Consider the following 20,507-nt stretch of genomic DNA (forward strand, 5'->3'; position numbering starts at 1 on the left):
AAAAACAACAATTAGAAATCCAAAAGATAAACAACAAGATTTCAGAAATGAACAGTGTCATAGAAGGGCTGAGGAACAGGTTTGAAACAATGGAAGACAGGATTAAGAAAATTGAAGACAAACACTTAGATACAACTTTGAGGAAAAATCAGAAAAAAAGAACAACGAAAAATGAAGAAACCCTGCGAAGTATGTGGGATACAATCAAAAGCAAAAATTTTTGAGTGATAAGAGTTTCAGAGGAGGAGGAGAAAACAGAAAACACAGAGAGGACCATTGAAGAATTGCTGACAGAAAACTTCCCTAATATCATGAAAGATGAAAAACTGACCATCCAAGAAGATCAATAAACCCCGTATAGGATAGACCCCAAAAGAAAATCACCAAGGCGTATCATAAGCACGCTTGCTAAAACCAAAGACAAAGAAAGAATCCTGAGAGCAGCTCGAGAAAAACAAAAAGTCACATACGGAAGGGAACCAATAAGACTAAGCTCTGATTACTCAGCAGAAACCATGCAGGTACGAAGGCAATGGGATGACATACGCAAAACCTTGAATGAAAAAAAATTGCCAGCCAAGAATAATATATCCTGCAAAACTCTCATTCAAATATGATGGTGAAATTAGAATATTTCCAGATAAACAGAAATTAAGGGAATACGTATAAACCAAACCAAACTTACAAGAATTATTAAAGGGAGCCCTTCAGTTTCTGAAAAAACAGCATCAGACAACAGCCTGAATCTAGGATGCAAGATTGCACCGGCCAGATATCAACCAAGGAAATGAACTCTCAAGGACTATTCATAACCAAAAGAGTTACAACAGGGAACCAGAGAGGTTAAGCTGCAAATGACAACAATGTCAGAACAATAAAATAGGGGATAAATGGTGTAGGTATGGAACTTTTTAATGGAGAGGAAGGCAAGGTGATATCAAGTAATAATAGACTGGTTCAAACTTAGGAAGATAAGGGTAAATTTCAAGGTAACCACAAAGAAAGTTAACAAACCTACTCATCAACATAAAAAAGAAAAACATAAAATCTCAGTAAAAACAAAATCTACGAAAACATAAGAAATGAAAAAAAAATCCAAAAACAAAAGGAATTCAACACAGGATAGTAAGAGGAACAAATCATCAGTACCACAAAAAAAGCAATACAAAACGACAGAAATAAACCCACACCTATCAATAATTACACTGAATGTAAGTGGCCTAAATGCAGCCATAAAGAGACAGAGAGTGACAGAATTGATTAAAAAAACAGGATCCATCAATATGCTGTCTACAAGAGACACAACTTAGAAACAAAGACATAAATCTATTAAAATCAAAGGATAGAAAAAACATATCAGGCAAACAGCCACCAAAAAAGAGCAGGAGTGGCAGTACTAATCTCAGATAAAATAGACTTTAAAACAAAATCCATCATAAAAGACAAATAATGGCACTATATCATGATTAAAGGAACAATCCATCATGAAGACATAACCATAATAAATATCTACGCACCCAATGACAGGGCTCCAAAATACATAAAACAACTTTAACAGCACTGAAAAGAGAAATGGACATATCCACTGTAATAGTAGGAGACTTCAACACACCACTGTTGGTAAAGGACAGAGCATCTAGAAAGAAATCCAACAAAGATACAGAAGATCTAAAGGCCACAATCAGCCAACTTGAACTCACAGACATACATAGAACACTCCACCCAACAGCTGCAAAGTACACATTCTTTTCCAATGCACATGTAACATTCTCCAGAATAGACCACATCTTAGGCCCAGAGCAACCCTCAACAAAATCCAAAACACTGAGATAAAACAAAGTAACTTCTCTAATCAGAACACCATCAAAGTAGAAATTAACAACAGGAAGAGCAAGGAAAAAAAATCAATTACATGGAAACTAAATAACACTCTGCTTAAAAACCACTGGGTAATAGAAAAAAATCAAAGATGGAACCAAAAAATTCCTAGAATCAAATGAGAATGAAAACACATCATACCAAAACCTTTGGGATGCAGGAAAGGCAGTGATCAGAGGACAATTTATAGCAATAGATGCACACAGCAAAAAACAAGAAAGGGACAAAATCAAAACATTAGCTAGACAACTTGGACAAATAGAGAACAGTAAAAGAAGTCTACATCCACCAGAAGAAAAGAAATAATAAAGATTAGAGCAGAAATAAATGAAATAGAGAAGAGAAAAACAATAGAAAGAATCAACAAAACCAAAAGTTGGTTCTTTGAAAAAGTCAACAAAATCAAAAACCACTAGCCAAATTGACAAAAGAAAAACAGGAGAGGGCACAAATAACCCAAATAAGAAATGAAATGGGGGACATTACAACAGATCCAACTGAAATAAAAAGGATCATAACAGAGTATTATGAAAAACTATACTCCAACAATTTGAAAATCTAGATGAAATGGACATATTTCTAGAAACACACTACCTACCCAAAGTATCACAAATTGATGTTGAATATCTGAACAGACTCATACCAAGAGAAGAGACTGAAAAGGTAATTTTAAAAAACTCCCAACAAAAAAAAGCCCTGGCCCAGATGGCTTCACTGGAGAATTATACCAAATATGTAAAGAAGAGCTTACACCAGTACTACTCAAATTATTTCAGAACATAGAAAATGAAGGGATACTTCCAAATTCATTCTATGAAGCCAGCATAACCCTGATATCAAAACCAGGCAAAGACACCACAAAAAAATAAAATTACAGACCACTATCTCTCATGAACATAGATGCAAAAATTCTCAACAAAATTCTAGCCAACAAAATTCAGCATCATATCAAAAAAAAATAATACACCACGACCAAGTAGGATTCATACTAGGTATGTAAGAATGGTTCAACATCAGAAAATCAATCAACGTAATTCACTGCATAAGTAAAAGAATCACATGATCATCTGAATTGGCATTCTACAAAGTCTAACACCCATTCCTGATAGAAACTCTCAATACAATAGGTATAGAAGAGAAATTCTTCAACATAATAAAGGACATCGATACAAAACCAACAGCCAACATCATTCTTAATGAGGAGAAGCTGAAAACGTTCCCCTTGAGAAGAGAAACAAGACAGGATGTCCTTTATTACCACTCCTATTTAACACTGTACTGGAAGTCCTAGTTAAAGCAATAAGGCAAGAAAAGAAATAAAGGGCATCCAAATTGGTAATGAAGAAGTTAAACTGTCCCTGTTTGCAGATGATATGATATTATACATAGAAAACCCTAAAGACTCCATGAGAAATCTACTGGAACTAATAGAAAGATTCAGCAGAGTACCAGGATACAAGATAAACATACAAAAATCAGTTGGATTCCTATACACCAATAAGGAGAACAATGAAAAGGAAATCAGGAAAAAAAATACCATTTATAATAGCCCCTAAAACAATAAAATACTTAGGAATAAATCTAACCAGGGATGTAAAACACCTATACAATTAAAACTACAAAACACTACTCAGGAAACCAAAAGAGATCTGCATAAATGGGAAAACATATCATGCTCATGGATAGGTAGACTCAACATTGTGAAAATGACAATTCTACCCAAAGCAATATACAAATACAATGCAATCCAATCCAAATACCAACAACATTCTTTAAAGAGATGGAAAAAACCAATCATTAACTTTCTATGGAAAGGGAAGAGGCCTCGGATAAATAAAGCATTATTGAAGAAGAATAAAATCAGAGGACTCGTTCTACCTGACCTCAGAACGTACTATACGGCTATGGCAGTCAAAACAGCCTGGTACTGGTACAAGTACAATGACAGATACATTGACCAATGGAACAGAATTGAGAATCCAGATGTAAATCCATCCACCTACGGTCACCTGATATTCAACAAAGTTCCGAAGTCCATCAAATGAGGAAAATAGTCTTTTTAACAAATGGTGCTGGCAAAAAAATGAAACAGGACCCACACCTCATACCATACACAAAAACTAATTCAAAATGGATGAAAGACCTAAATATAGTTCTGCCCAGTGGGAGAATTTACCTTTACTAGTATCCTTTAGGGAGGTCCCAGAAATGGGCTGTAGTGCTGCCGCTGTCCACTTTTGAGTGGTGCCTGCAGATTGTGCAGAACTCATCTGTAACCCAGGCAGGAGTTTTCTCTTCCTCAGTCAACTGATCATAAGGAACTCCCCATGAGGCCATAGGTGCAGAGTGAGAGAGGACAGGTAATGTGACAGGAGTGGAGACCATGGGCATTTGGATCACTTCTTCATGCAACTTGTGCCTTCAGGTCCTGCTTGGACCTGATCTCGTATATACTACTTCCATTTAATGAAGGAGTGCTGCTGTGCACATCCAACTTCATGGCTCTGTGGGTCAGACAACACCCAGTTCACGATGGGCAGTTCAGGCCATATGGTGACTTGGTGGCCCATGGTTAAGCGTTCAATCTCTACTAAGGCCCAGTAACAAGCCAAAAGCTGTTTTTCAAGAGGAGAGTAGTTATCTGCAGAGGATGGCAGGGCTTTGCTCCAAAATCCTAAACGTTTGCTCTGTGATTCACCAATATGGGCTGCCAAAGACTCCAAATAGCATCTCTATCTGCCACTGCCACTTCTAGCACCATTAGATCAGCCGGATCATATGGCCCAAGTGGCAGAGTGGTTTGCATGGCAGCCTGAACCTGTTGCAGAGTCTTTCTCATTCTGGGGCCCACTCAAAGCTAGCAGCTTTTCAAGTCACTTGATAAATAGGCTGGAGTAGCACACCCAAATGAGGGATATGTTGCCTCTAAAATCCAAAGAGGCCTACCAGGCATTAAGCCTCCTTTTTAGCTGTGGGAGGGGCCAGATGCAATAACTTATCCTTTACTTTAGAAGGAATATCACAATATGCCCCACACCACTGGACCCCTAAAAATCTCACTGACATTGAAGGTGTTTGAATTTTTATATATATACATATATATAGTACTTTAGATGAAGGTTTACAGAACAAATAGTTTCTCATTAAACAGTCAGTACACATATTGTTTTATGACTTTGGTTAAGAACCCCATGACATGTCAACACTCTCCCTTCTCAACCTTGGAGGAACTTTTTTTTTTTTTTTTTGGTGAAAATATACATAGCCAAACTTACACCATTTCAAAAGTTTCTACATGTACAATTCAGTGACATCAATTACATTCTTCTAGTTGTGCTGCTATTCTCACTATCTTTTCCAAATTATTCCATCACCATTATCTTCAACTCACTGCCCCCTAGGCTTCCCATCAAAACTTTTTAATTGCTGTTGTCAATTTGAGCTCACATAGATAACTTATTTTTTGTACCTTAAATGAAGGTTTGCAGAACAAATAGTTTCTCATTAAACAGTACACATATTGCCCTGTGACAATGGTTAATAACCCCACGACAGGTCATCACTATCCCTTCTCAACCTTGGGCTCCCTATCACCAGCTTTCTTGTCCCCTCCTGCCTACTAGTCCTTGTCCCTGGACTGCTGTGCCTCATTAGTCCCCTTTTGTTTTATGAGGCTGTCCAATCCCCAGCTGAACGCTGAACTTTGGGAGTGAATTCACCCCCGAGCTAAAAGGGTGTCCAGGGGCAATACTCTTGGGGTTTCTCCAGTCTGTCAGGCCGGTAAATATGGTATTTTTTTTGTGAGTTAGAATTTTTGTTCTACATCCTTTTCCAGCTCTATCCAGGACCCTCTGTTGTGATTCCGTTCAGAGCAGTCTGTGGTGGTAGCCAGGCACCATCTACCTGTACTGGACTCGGTCTGGTGGAGGCCGTGGTAGCTGTGGTCCATTAGTGCTTTGGATGAATCTTTTTCTTGTAATCTGTTCTCTTCATTCTCCCTTGCTCCCGAAGGGGTGAGACCAGTGGAGTATCTTAGATGGCTGCTTACAGGCTTTAAAGACCCCAGACCCTACTCACCAAGGTAGAATGTAAAACATTGTCTTTATAAACTGTGTTATGCCAGTTGAGCTAGATGTTCCCCAAGACCATGGTCCGCACAGAAGGTGCTTCTTGAATTTTTGTCAGATTATTTTCCCACCCTGTAGCACATCAATGTTTTACCAGTAAGTCCAGAGTCATTGACACCTCTTCCCTATGAGGTCCAATCAATATAATGTCATCAGTGTAATCGACCAGTGTGACATCTTATGGAAGGGAAAGGTGATCAAGGTCCCTGCAAACTAAATTATGACATAGGGCTGGAGAGTTTATATACTTTGAGGTAAGACAGTGAAGGTGTATTGCTGGCCTTCCCAGCTGAAGGCAAACTGCTTCTGGTGGTCCTTCAAAACAGGTATGGAGAAAAAGGCATTAGCCAGATCAATAGCTACATACCAGGTACCAAGATATGTATTAATTTGCTCAAGCAATAAAACCACATCTGGAACAGCAGTCACATTTGCAGTCACCACCTAGATAAATTTTTGACAATCTACTGTCATTCTCCAAGATCTGTCTGGTTTTTGCACAGGCCAAATAGGTAAGTTGAATGGGGATGTGGTGGGAACCACCTCCCCTGTATCCTTCAAGTCCTTGATGGTGGCAGTAAGCTCTGCAATCCCTCCAGGAATGCGGTATTGCTTTTGATTCACTATTTTCCTAGGTAGGAGCAGTTCAAGTGGCTTCCACTTGGCTTTTCCTATCATAATAGCCCTTACTCCACTTGTCAGAGATCCAGTGTAGGGATTCTGACAGTTGCTGACTATATCTAATCCAATTATACATTCTGGAACTGGGTAAATCACTACAAGTTGGGTTCAGGGACCCACTGGACCCACTGTGAAACAAAGCTGAGCTAAGACTCCATAAAAAACCTGACCTCCATACACCTCCACTCTGACTGGTGGGCCACAGTGACATTTTGGGTTTCCTGGAATTAGTGCCAGTTCAGAGCCAGTATCCAGTAATCCCTGAAAAGTCTGATTATTTCCTTTTCCCCAATGAACAAGTCACTCTCATAAAAGGCCATATATCCCTTTGGGGAAGGCTAGAGAAGGATTAACGGTATAAATTTTTGGCAGTGTAGTGGGGTCCTTCCTCAAGGGGACCTGGCCTCCCCTTCATTCAAGGGGTTGTGGGTCTATAAACTTGCTCAAGTCTGGGAACTGATTGAGGGGCCGGAACTCTGTATTCTGGCAATTCAAGTCAGACTGCCATTCGCTGGACCTAGAATTCTTCCACTTGTACAGATCAAGTAAATATTTAGTAGATCTCTCATCTATTTCACTCCTAGGGACACCATGACTAAATAGTTAATGCCATAAGTCCCTACAAGTCAGACTATTCTGATTACTGCTTTGACTCCACTGTCCATTCTGATAACCACTCCCACTTTGTCTTTGTTGATTGAGTGCTGCCACTTGACCCCTACCACCACAGGGTCCAATCAACCCCACTGTAGTTAGATGTCTTAATTCAGTTAGGGCAATTCCCATTGTCAAATCTGACTTACATAAAATAGCGATCACAGCAGTATTGAAGTGAAGCTTCTCACTTCACAAATTTATTCCTCACTGTTGTGGTAAAAGGTGTGCCCTCTGGGAACTCCATGTGTGGGTCTGTGGGTTTAACCTGATAAATCCACTTTAATATGCCAATTTCCCTAAGCCTATAGATACCTTCTTCAACAGTATACCAAGGCAGGTCTGGTACTTCAACTTGATTTAGTGTAGGCTACCATGTAATCCATGCTTCACTGAACCAACCAAGTAAACTATTAGATCCTTTCTTAACCTCTCAAGCTGAAACACTGAATGAAGAATCTGTGCTTAGTGCACCCATATCAATAAACTCAGACTGAGCTTTATGTTCCTTGCACCATTATCCCACACCCTTAATAGCCACTCCCACACATATTTCCCAGGTTTCTGTTTGTACATATTAGAAAAGTCAAACACTTCTTTTGGAGTGTAGTGTACCTCCTCCTGGGTCACAATTCATACTTCACCTTTTGGGGTTTGCTGGGAGTTAAAATCTAGTTATACGTCTAGAAGTAAAAATGGGTGGTGGGGATGTGTTCTGAGAACATTCAGCAATGTCTTGTAAGGCACATGGCTCAGGCAATGCCCAAGGCAATGACTCAGAGGCCTTGCCAGGTGATGACTCAGATGCTGCCCCAGATGATATCTCAGACAAAGGTTCTTCAGACACAGCTGGATTAACCTCATCAGATGGGAGCAGAGGGGCTAATGGTTTTACTGGGGAGGTTGGTTTAGCAGACAAAGATGGAATAATCTGTTCAGATGGGAGCAAGAAGGCTGGTTCTGTTGGCAGGAGTGATTCAATGGAATTTAAGGGCTCATTGACCCAGCTTTCTGATTATCTGCCCAAACGTCCCCATCCCAAGTTTCAGGATCCCACTGCTTCCCAATCAATGCCCTCACTTTAACTTCAGACACCATTCAAAATTGGGAATTCAACTGGCACTGTAATTCAGCCCCTGTAATGATAAGACTCTGGTTTTTGGCAATATCGGCTCTGTTACTACAAGAAATAAGGCTTTCTTTCAGGGCACAACTGGCAACTTTGAGGTCATTTATCTGGTACTTGAGCTGTGACTCTGATGCCCTGAGCTCATCTCTTTCTTTCGCCACTTTGTCTAGCAAAAGCAGGACCAACCAACCAGCTTTCTTATACTTTTCATTCTGGTAAAATTGTGGAAAAGTATCAAATATGTGATCACCCAGAGCCTCGCCTCTCACCAGTACTTGATCTATTGCATATTTCTATTTCTATTGCAACCTCATGCCATGGATTAGCACTGCCTTCTTTACTAGTGGAAGCAGAGTCATCAACGTCTTTAAGACTAACCAGGCTTGAGAACCAATTTAGAAAACTCATCCTTACAATTTTGTTTCTCTAGAACCACTCTCAGTACCAAATGTCTTAGGCTGGGTTCTCTAGAGAAGCAAAACCAGCAAAGCATATATATATACATACACACACACACACACACACACACACACACATATATATATAAACAGAGAGAGAGTAATTTATCTCAAGGAAATGGTTCACACAGTTGTAGAGGATGGCAAGTCCCAAGTCCATGGGTCAGGTGTCAGGCTGGAGGCTTCTTATTCATGTAGCTGCAGGGGCTGATGAACCCAAAATCGGCAGGTAAGACGGCAAGCTGCCTGTTCACAGGCTGCAGAGGTCGACAAATCCCAAGATTGGCAGGCAATACAGCAGGCTGCTGGCTCAAATCCCAAGAACCAGAAGTCAGATGATGACGAGCCAGATGCAGAATCCAGAGTGAGCAAAAGCCAGTGAGCTTTGCCAGAACGTCCATATATATTGGACGCAGGCCACACCCCCGAGAAAACGCCCCTTACAACTGATTGGCTGATCATATTAGATTACATCATGGAGGTGATTACATTATATCACAAAATGGAAGATAACAACATCATTATGCAACTGTTAAAGTATATCATTATATAACTGCAAAATCACTGAGAATCATGGCCCAGCGAAGTTGATCCACAACCTTAACCATCATAAAAACTATAGCAAATTTCATATGCAAAAGTGAAACATAAAAAGTTTTAAGGAACAAGAGAAAGATGCCAATTATCATCACTGTTTTAGTCATCTAGTACTGCTACAACAGAAATACCACAAGTGGATGGTTTTGATGAAGAGAAGTTTATTTCCTCATAGTCAAAGTAGGCTAAAAGTCCAAATTCAGGGCATCAGCTCCAGGGGAAGGCTTTTTCTCTCTGTCGGCCTTCTTCTCTTCAGTGGTCCCCTGGACTAGGAGCTTCTCTGCGCAGGGACCCCGGTCCAAAGGACGCACTCTGCTCCCGGCGCTGCCTTCTTGATGGTATGAGGTCCCTGTCTCACTGCTCAATTCTGTCTTTTATATCTCAAGACATTGCCTCAGGACACAATCCAGTCTTGTAGATCCAGTCCTGCCTTACTAACACAACTGCCACCCATCCTCCCTCATTAACATCATAGAGGCAGGATTTACAACATATAGGAAAATCACACAGTACCAGGAATCATGGCCCAGCCAAACTGATATACACATTTTTGGGGGGACATAATTCAATCCATGACAATCACTTTCAGGCAACATAATATTGGAGGTCCTATATACTACAATAAGGAGCTCTGCTGTCACAGTGGTTAAAGCAATTGACTGCTAACCAAAAGGTCGGTGGTTCGAAACTACCAAAAGCTCTGTGGAAGAAAGATGTGGCAGTCTGCTTCTGTAGAGATTTACAGCCTTGGAAACCCTATGGGGTCGCTATGTGTTGGAATCAACTCGATGGTAATGGGTCTGGTTTTGGGGATACCCTACAATAAGAAAGGGAAGCATGAGGACTGATCCCAGAGTTTTCATTAATTGAAGATATGATTGTCTATATGGACACCCAGAAAAAAAATCTATAGTTTACACCCTAAGGAAACTTTTCCACAGATATTTATAGCACAATTGTTTAAAAAAAAAACTGCACACATAACAATTAGCATGATAAAGAAATTGTGCTATATCCACACAATGAAATACTACACAGCAATGAAAATGAAAAGACTATGGATAAACATGTATAATAGTGAAAAAAAAATGGAGAAGAATAGCTACAGTAAGATTCAATGAGCTTCACAAATACAAAAAGCAAACAATATATTTTCAGGAGAAATGTGGGGGGGGGGGGTGGGTGCGTGTGCATATGTGTGTGGCAGAATTCTAAAGAAATGCAAGGCAATAATAAACAATTAAGTATAATAGTAACCTCTCAGAGGGGTAAGAAGTTCTTCAAAGCATTAGAAATACTGTATTTTTAAACTTGATAGTGGATTTACTGGTTTTCATGTTATTGTTATACTTTAAAATTTACATATATGTTATATATTCTCTTATATGCATGAAATTATTAATATTAGAAAAAATTAATTTGATTTCAATTAGATTGCAAATATCTCAAATTCTGCTTCTGAAATAAGTATGTAGATAAGATCTCTACACAATCATATAGGAAATCCAAGACACAAATCTTATCTTGAAAAAGAGTTAAGTGAAACATGAAGGGAGAAGATGAGCCAAAAAGGTGACCATATAAAATAGTTTCTATGGCAAATCCGAACTAAAAGAGGCCACTTAAAGAGACCGCAAACATTATAATTAAATATGGCAGAAGATAAAAGGCAATAACTGAGACAAAGGAGATTAAAGCATTAGAAAACTTCTGGAACTAGCTATATGGTTTATAGTATTTCTGCCACCATTCCTTCTTTCTTCTTGTGGGAGCTAGAAAATATCTATCTTCATAAAACCCAAAAAAACCCAAACCCATTGTCATCGAATCGATTCCAACTCATAGCTATGAGCCTATCTTCATATAAGGCAGGAAAATATTTCAATAACTATTTAATGTGTGGGTGGTGTAAATGGTTAATGCTCTCAGCTGCTAACCAAAAAGTTGCAGTTCAAGTCCATCCAGAGGCACCTCAGAAGAAAGTCCTGTCAATCTACTTCCACAAAATCAGCCATTGAAAATCCTATGGAGCACAGTTCTATTCTAACACACATGGGGTCAATAAGTCAGAATTGACGGCAACTGTTCTTTACTATATGATGGTTACTATATTGGGCTGCTGGTGATGAGGAAATAAATAACCATGGTTCCTGCCCTCAGGGAGCTTTTCCAATGCAGGAGAATAAGCTTAAACTTCAGTCTTTTACAGATTAGGAATAATATATTGAATATGTTGTTGTTTTGTTGGGTGCCATGGAGTTGATTCCAAGTCACAGCAACCCCAAGTGACAAAGTAGAACTTCCTCATGGGGTTTTCCTGGCTGAAATCTTTACGGAAGCAGATTGCCAAGTCTTTCTCCCAAGGAGCTGCTGGGTGGAACTGAACTGCCAACCTTCCTGGTAGCAGCCCAGCACATAACTGTTACACCTCCAGGATGCCATGTATTGCATAAAAGGATGGCTAAAATTGTGATACTTTGTATGGCACAGACATTGAGTGCCTGCTAAATATGCATGTGTTCCCACAGTCCCCAGCCACCTTGTAGTTAGATGGAAGCATGTGACTGGTTCTGGCCTGTGGGCCACAAGTGGAAGTGATATGTGCCACTTGGTGCCAAAGCATTTAAAAGCCAGTGTGTGACCCTCCAGCTCCTCTCTTCTCCTGACCACAAGATCAAAGCAGGCCAAATTACTGAGTCACCACAGGGAGGACAGATGCCATGAAGAGTTGCCTATCTTACAGAGGACTACGTATAGCGAGGAAGACAGTCTTGTTGTGTTAAGCCACTGAGATTTCAGAGCTTGTTTGATACTGCCACATAATCTAGCATTATGTATTGTTGTTGCTGTTAGTTGCCATCAAGTCACATTGCTAAAGAAATAAAATCCTTCTAAAGACTTATAAAAAGATACGTACCTACTGTCATGGATTGAATTATGTTCCCCCAAAAATGTGTATATCAGTTTGGCTGGGCCATGATTCCTGGGACTGTGTGATTTTCCTGTATGTTATAAATCCTGCCTCTATGATGTTAATGAAGGAGGATGGGAGGCAGTTGTGTTAGTGAGGCAGAATTCAATCTGCAAGACTGGATTGTATCTTGAAGCAATCTCTTGAGATATAAGAGTGAAGTGAGCAGAGAGACAGGGAGACTTCAGACCACCAAGAAAGCAGTGCCAGGAGCAGAGCGTGTCCTCTGGACCTGGGATCCCTGAGCGGAGAAGCTCCGGGTCCAGGGGAAGACTGATGAGAAGGCCGACAGAGAGAGAAAGCCTTCTCCCGGAGCTGACGCCCTGAATTTGGACTTTTAGCCTACTTTACTGTGAAGAAATAAATTTCTCTTTGTTAAAGCCATCCACTTGTTGTATTTCTGTTATAGCAGCAGTAGATGACTAAGATGCCTACATATATGGAATGAACTGGATGCCTAGATTAACCAAGATGAAATTTCTGGTATTTGAAAATCTTCCCAGATACATAACTCAAAAACATAATAAAAAATATACATAACAAATACACAGCCTTACTTCACAGCTTTGCCACTGATTTGGGATACTTGGTCGAAACTTCTGGTCACAAACAACCTTCTTCATTTCCTCTAATGAGGGGTCTGAAGGCACCATGTCATAATAAGGCAACTGGTAGTCCTCTACAATTCCTATAAGAAATGTGCATAATAAATTGCCCTGTGAGAATAATAAACAAAGATGGCCATTTCAAAATAACATTAATTAAATCTAGGCTACAGTGGCACCCTGGGAAACTGGAAAGTCAAGTTTATTGAAATAATTTATCACTATAAAACCAAGGATATAAGCTTAAAGCATTCGGTTGAATAGTTAGAATTTTAATTTACCTAAAAAATTCATTATGCAATTCGAAAATAATGCTTAATTTTTCCTAATTATGGAATTTATGGTACAGTCTCATTGCCCTTTTAAATTAAACTAGTTTTCTCTCTTTGACATTGCTGCACAACTTTATAAAAGCTGACTTTCTTATCTTTGCATTTGAGAACTATTGCACCTGAGAATGTTCCCGAAGTAGTCAAAGGTAGTTTAAAATGGAAAGTTCAACATGAAGGTTAATGTTTAAAGAATCTCAAATACAAAGACACAGACTTGACCTTAATGATCAGAATATTACCTGGATTCCAAAAAAATTCCATATAAAATTAGTTTAACTACAGCCCTTCTAATGTCAAAATATTTCAGATGTGCCATATTAGAAAGCTAACTACAAAGCATATGTTAACATAATTATATTTTTACAGTTGAATAAAATTAAAGAATAAAAACCTAAAAGCTAATCTAAACAAATATCAATTACTTTTTTTAAATAACAAACATGTTTACAATCTTACTATTTACCAAACACTGTGCTAAGCCTTTACATATTTTAATCTATTATTTCTCAAAGCTAATGATTAAAGAAGGTACCACATTATCCCTGTTTTATAGACGAGGAAACTGAAGCACAAAGAGTGTTGTGAACTTGCCAAAGGTCACACAGCTCGTAAGTGACAGACCTGGAATTCAAAACTCAGGCTACAGGATTCCAATGTCCATGTCCTGCACCCCTATAATTCTATTGCTCCTATGGATAGTTTCAGCACCTGAATGCTTTACTATCTCTTCTATGAATAAAAATTACAAATATAATTTTAGCCTTGTAAGCATTTTATAGATGTGGAGCCCTGGTGGCACAGTGGTTGTTAAGAGCTCAGCTGCTAACCAAAAAAGGTCAGCAGTTCGAATCCACCAGTTGCTCCTTGGAAACCCTATGGGGCAGTTCTACTCTATCCTATAGGGTTGCTATGAGTAGGAATGGACTCGATGGCAATGGGTTTAAGCATTTTAAGAAATCTTCAGGTTTTTTTTTTTTTAATGAGATTGATACAATGCAAATAAAAATGACAGAGGTTTGATAATGACAGCTCTTTTATTGAATGCTTACTAAAGCAGACTCTGTACTAAAAGCTTCATATGATTTAATCCATTAATTCTTCATAGTACAAACAGCCAGTTTTATTATTATTTTTCTTTTACAGATAAGAAAAGTACCTGCTGTTGTCGAGTGTATTCCGACTCCTATCGACCCTACTGGACAAAGTCGAACAGCCCCCGTAGGGTTTCCAAGGCTGTAAATCTTTACAGAACAGACTGCCACATCTTTCTCCCGAAGAGCAGCTAGTGGATTCCAACTGCCAACCTTTGGTGAGCAGTCCTGTGTTTAACCGCTGCGCCACCAGCTAACTAATTTGCCTAAACTCAGATATTCAGGAAGAGGCTTATCCCTCAAGCCGGTCTCACTCGAAAGTGTAAACTCTAAACCATTTTCTGCAAGCATTTAACTGTTTCTCCCTTGATGCAACAATTTCATCAGTCTGCATTTGTAGAATTCACCCTCCCAAATTCTTGTCTCATTATCTCTAAACTGCTGGGAGCCCTAGAGGGGCAAGAAGCTTGTCTTGGCTCACCTCCTCCCTCCACTCATCCCACCCCCACCCATCATCACTGGAAAAAACAGCAGAAGAGGAAAATCTAAGAAACGGAGGGCTTCAATTCTTGCGGCCTTGGCAACAAATTTAACTTCTTTGCGTTTCAGTTTCTGGTATAAAGTAGGCATACAGCTAACTTCACACAAATTCAGATAAAATAATTTTTAAGTGCTTCACAAAGTATCACTATGGGAATCAGAATTATTAGGAGAACTGCACCGCATCCGCCTGCCCCAAGCAGTAATCACACTATAAAATCTTCGGTATTTGCTGTATGCGCCACTTCGTTTCCAGAAAAAAATCACCAAAAGTTATTTTCTTAAATATGTAGAAGTAATTTAATGTGCTGCTTAGAAAAAAAAAAAAAATTAGAAAATCACAGTTTGTATTCACAGTATCATGGAAAGGCAAACAGAAAGAATACTTTCGAAGTCTTAAGAAGTCAAAGCTTACCTCCAACTGAACACCTTCGGGCTATTTCCCAGTAAACCAGACCAGTGGAATAAACATCAGCACGTTTGAAGGACTCAAAGATATTCACATTTATGGTATCATCAAGCATTTCAGGGGCCATATACCTTCAAAAACATGTACATTTCAGGTTCTGTGCATGACTTTATAGCAGTTCAGTAAAACATAATCTTAATAAAACCTGATGTAAGATATAAATTAAGATAGCTTACATCAATTTTACAATAAAGTTAAATATTACAGTTATTAACTCAACCCTCAGTTAAAAAATTTTTTCAACAGAACTAGAGGTCATCCCACTCAGTATTATAGCCAGTATACCAGTAGCCAAATACAGTCATTGGAAAGTACAAGCCAGAGGGAAACTCCGTGAGTAAAGCACTCAGTAGGGAGATGGAACTCCATTTCCTCCATTAGCTCATTGCTACAGAAAGCTCCTTGGGGGCCACCACCAGTTTCTGACAAGTAAATTCTGACTCATGTGTGTCAGAGTACAACTGTGTTCCATAGGATTTTCAAATGGCTGATTTTTCAGAAGCAGATCATCAGACCTTTCTTCTGAGGTGCCTCTGGGTGGAACTGTTTGGTTAGCAGCTGAGCACATTAACTGTAGCACCACCCAGGGACTCCTACTTGAGGACAAAGAGTGTGTTTTCTTCATTGTGGTATGCCCGGGACGCCAAAACAGTGCTCAGCAGTATTCCTCAAATGTCTTCTCTCAGTGACGATTTTATAATACATTAACTTCAAGAATTTTACAGCCTTGTTTGAACAGTGTTAAATCGAAGACATCTAGAATTTGTGGGACCTGACTGAGCCTAGCCAACCTATAATTCCCAGATTATTGAAGCAAGGACTCACCCTCTAAGAACCCGTTGCTGTCGAGTTGATTATAGGGTCCCTATGAGTTGCTATGAGCAACAACCTCTAGAGGCCCTTTAATGTTTTAGAAACTCTGAAGGAATCTGGCATTCCAGGCTTCCCTAAGGGTTCTCCATGTGGGGACAGTCAGATGGTAAGAGGCTTTCTTTTTCGAGGGAAAGGAATGAGGTCCCTTAGGGCTGCCCCGTCTAACTTCCCTGAAGTGTTCCTGGGGTCTCATTAAATTCTCCCTGGAAATCAAGTAGAAGACTCAGGACTATCCTGAAATCTCAAACGCAGCTTGGAGGCAAGCTATAGCAGCTCAGAAATTCTCTTCTCTCAAGGACCTTTAAGAACTCCAGGAAAATGTTTTGGTTGTTTTTGATTTCAAGGTCAAGAACCCTGGAATTATGCCAAGATAGCATAGAGGCTGCAACTCACATAAAAGGAAGTGAAGGTAACTGCCCCACAGGCTGGCCATAACAACAAAAACAACAAAAATCCTATTACTGATGAGCCTATCCCTCATACATGTGTGGTATGCTCTGTTTAAACCAGGCTTGTTCTTAATTTCCAGAGATTCTGTTCCGTGAAAGTGGGAACTCTGCAAACTCATATTATCTTGTAATATACATCAGTTTGGGAGACTTAAGGATAAGTATGACAATAAATGAAAACATAAATTATGATATAATATTTTTAAGTACTAATGGAATATAATAGCACATATATATATATTTATTATATAGAGTGCCTAATCGATCTATTGATTCTGTATCTATTGTTAAGAACTAGAACATATAGAACTAGGACTATTTTTTAAAGGCCTGAGTTTCAGGTAAAAAGGCTTTAGTGGGAATATAAGCTGTTGATATATTCCTTTCCGATCTATAGGAAAATGCATTCACAGAATGTGGCACTCTGAAATATTATATCACCATTTCTTCCACCATCCATACAACCAAAATGCCATCTCTCCTTGCTTTAATAACAATTGTCCTCACTAACTTCTCAGGGACCTGGAGAAGACTTCTTGCTTCCTTGGACCTAATGATTTCCCATTCTGACCCACCCTTTCTATACAATATCCCAGGCATTCATGCTTATTGGGCAATTATAAGGCTTGTATGGAGTCCCCAGGTGATGCAACAGTTAACACTCTTGGCTGCTAACCAAAAGGTTGAAAGTTCGAGTCCACCCTGAGGTTTCTCAGAAGAAAGTCCTAGTGATCTACTTCAGTCATTGAAAACCCTATGAAGCACAACTCTATTCTGACACACATGGGGTCACCACGAGTCAGAGTTAACTTGATGGCAACTGGTTTTTTAAGTCTTACATGCTACTAAAGTAATTCACCTTACCTCTTGGTTCCCACTTTAGGATTCTGAGGTATGTCAATAGTGTTCAGAACTGAATCATGCTTCACAGCTAACCCTAAGTCCGCTATGGCACAAGTTTCACAATTTTTCACTAAGATATTCTTTGATTTTATATCTCGATGAGCAATAGCAGGTTTACCTATGAAGCATAAGGAAATAATATTCATGTTTTTATTTATGGAATATTGACTTTCTCCAAATGAAATCATTTTGAAGACAAGATTCAAATGTCACCTCCCCAGAGAGGTCTTCCCTGACACCTCAAATATTCTCCATCAGAATACCCCATTTTGCTTTCTACATAGTTTCTTTCACTATCTAAATTATTTTGTTTACTTATGTACGTGTTTATTATCTGTCTTTCCTAATTAGACTGTAAGCTAAATGAGGACAGCGACTTTGTGTTGTTCATCACTATGCCTCCAAGGCTTAGATGACACTCTGTGGCATGTGTTAGGCATTAACAAATATTTATTGGATGAATGGAAAAAGAATTACCATTTCAAACCTCTGCTACCCTAGACCAGTGGTTCTCAAATATGGCCCAAAGAGGGGTTCTTGGAAACCATTTCCCAACTATATGTCTGTATAAGGTCAGATTTTCTTCATACACTTCAACCAAAAAACATATTACAACAAATTGAATGAAGAAGTAGATTAAAAATCCAGACATTAAAGAGATTTACAAAAATTTAAAACAAAATCATTATTTTCACTAAATTAGTTTTTGAATTAGAAAATACAATGTTAAAGATACTATGTTATGTTAATGTTTAATTGGTTTATTACAGTTATTTTAAATAAATATTTCTAATTTCTCAGTTCTCATTTCTAATATGGCAAATATTGATAGATATAACCCACATACACAAGAACTTGGGAGGAGTCTCAGTAATTTTCAAGAAAGAGTCCAAAAGTGAGAACAACTGTCCTGCCTAGACTAATGACTTTCTAAAGCTACCTCTCTATTAACTCAATAAACAGAAAAGGTATTGGGTATTATATGGTTTCCAAATACATGATACATATTTTTTTTCAAGGTCATATTACCCTTTCCACTTTTTTTTTTTTTCTCCCCCTGTTCTGGAACTCCAATCACTCACAAATTTTTGCTTTTGATTGTATCCCACATAACTCTCAGGGTCTCTTCATTTTTCTGTGTTCTTTTTTCTGAGTTTTCCTCAACCAGAGTTCTATCCAAGGGTTTGTCTTCAATTCCACTGATCCTGTCTTCCACCTTCAAATCTGCTTCTCAGCCCTTCTACGACACCATCCATTTCTGAAATCTTGTTGTTTATCTTTTGGATTTCTAATTGTTGTTTTTGTATAATTTCTAGTTGTGAATTTATTTTGGCATTTTGTTCCTGCATTATTTTTCTGAATTCTTCCAATTTTTTGTCTGTATTTTCCATGAATTTGTCTATTTTTTCCTCATTTTTGTCTGCTTTTTGCTTCAGCTCTTGGAGACTTATGAGTATTAGAGATTTGAATTCCCTATCAGGTAGTTCTAGTGCCTTTTCTTCCACTGGAAAGTCATGTGGTGTTTTATTTTGGACGCCTACTGGAACCATCCTGTCCCGTTTTTGTAAATGTTTTGATATTGTCTCCTGTCTTCAGGGCATTCGGTAGTTATTTTTCTCGTTTACTGATTGTAGATTTGTTTGTTTCATCCCTTTTTTTTTTTTAATTTGGCTATGTCTGAGCAGGCAGGCTGTGTGTTCTTTGTTGTTTGTTCGTCTGTGGGCACAATACTTTTCGCCTCCTTCTCCAACTGGCAGGGTCAGTCACTCAGATATGGTACGGCAGGGCAGGTCTAGCTGAAGAGGAGTTACTGGGATGGGTTGTTTGTGGCACTCCCTACAGCCACCAGGGCAGGTCAGTAATCAGTGCAGGGCAGGTTCCAGTAGGCCGTGCCTGTGCTGCTTGGTGGTGTGATGTCAAGCGCACGGTGCAGGTAGGCAGGATGTAGCGGGGAGATTGTTATGTGTGGAGCTAAGATGGATATGGGAGAGAGGAGAGAGGAACAGAAGCCAAAAACATGCAAAACAAACAAAAAAGAATGCTAGGGCAGCTTGCCATTGGAGTGGAGAGATGAGAGACTATGAAATGGAGAAAAACAAAAAGGGGAAGAGGAAGAAAAGAAAAGAATGAAAAATCAGAAAGGGAAAAGAACAGCAAAGTTCCCAGGGATCCCACTGGTGCAGCTATGAGGTCTGGGGAAGTTGTTCTCAGGTGTTGCAGTACAGCCTGGCTAGAAGGCGTAGAGGTATACAACACCAGGTATTCAGAGAACAGAAAGAGAAGGAAGATATAGAGAGACAAGAAACTGAGTAATGAAGAAAGACAAAAAGGAAAAAAGAGGGAAAAGAAAACAAAACAAATTTTAAAAAAAAAGAACAAGAAAAGCCCCCCAGAAAACAGAAAAAAAACAAGGAAAAAAGAAATGCCCTCAGGGATCCCTCTGCACATCTGTACAAGCCGAGGGGGTAAGTTCCAAGCCATGCAGCACCACCTGGCCAGAACGGGCTCCCAACTCAAGAAAAGGAAAAGAAGACAAACAAACAATTCAAACCAAACAAATGAACAAAAGCCCCAGGATCCCACCAGCGTGGCAGCCCAGACCGGGAAGCAGCTCCACACTCTAACGAAGCTCCGCAGCTCCTCAGGAAGAAGCAAAGATGGTGCACGGAGCCAGGTATTTGAGCAAAAGGAGGGGGACGTGGTGAGAGGTAAGGAAGAAATCAAAAGACGTGGAAAAAAGCAACACCAGC

At 39.2% G+C, this 20,507-nt stretch overlaps 1 protein-coding gene across 3 annotated transcripts in view; it reads right to left on the reverse strand.

Moving 5' to 3' along the window:
- ACVR1C (activin A receptor type 1C) overlaps positions 1-20,507 on the reverse strand; it is a 106,437-nt gene that overhangs the window by 2,508 nt on the left and 83,422 nt on the right. For all 3 annotated transcript variants that reach the window (XM_012555264.2, XM_004375403.1, XM_004375402.1), the window contains 3 exons: positions 17,719-17,875; positions 15,479-15,603; positions 13,053-13,183 (listed from right to left, as the gene is read on the reverse strand). In XM_012555264.2, coding sequence (XP_012410718.1) covers positions 13,053-13,183; positions 15,479-15,603; positions 17,719-17,875 — 413 coding nt within the window. The remainder of the gene's footprint in view (positions 1-13,052; positions 13,184-15,478; positions 15,604-17,718; positions 17,876-20,507) is intronic.

The sequence above is a fragment of the Trichechus manatus genome, unplaced genomic scaffold (assembly GCF_000243295.1).
Source record: "Trichechus manatus latirostris isolate Lorelei unplaced genomic scaffold, TriManLat1.0 scaffold00036, whole genome shotgun sequence".
NCBI classification, from domain to species: domain Eukaryota; kingdom Metazoa; phylum Chordata; class Mammalia; order Sirenia; family Trichechidae; genus Trichechus; species Trichechus manatus.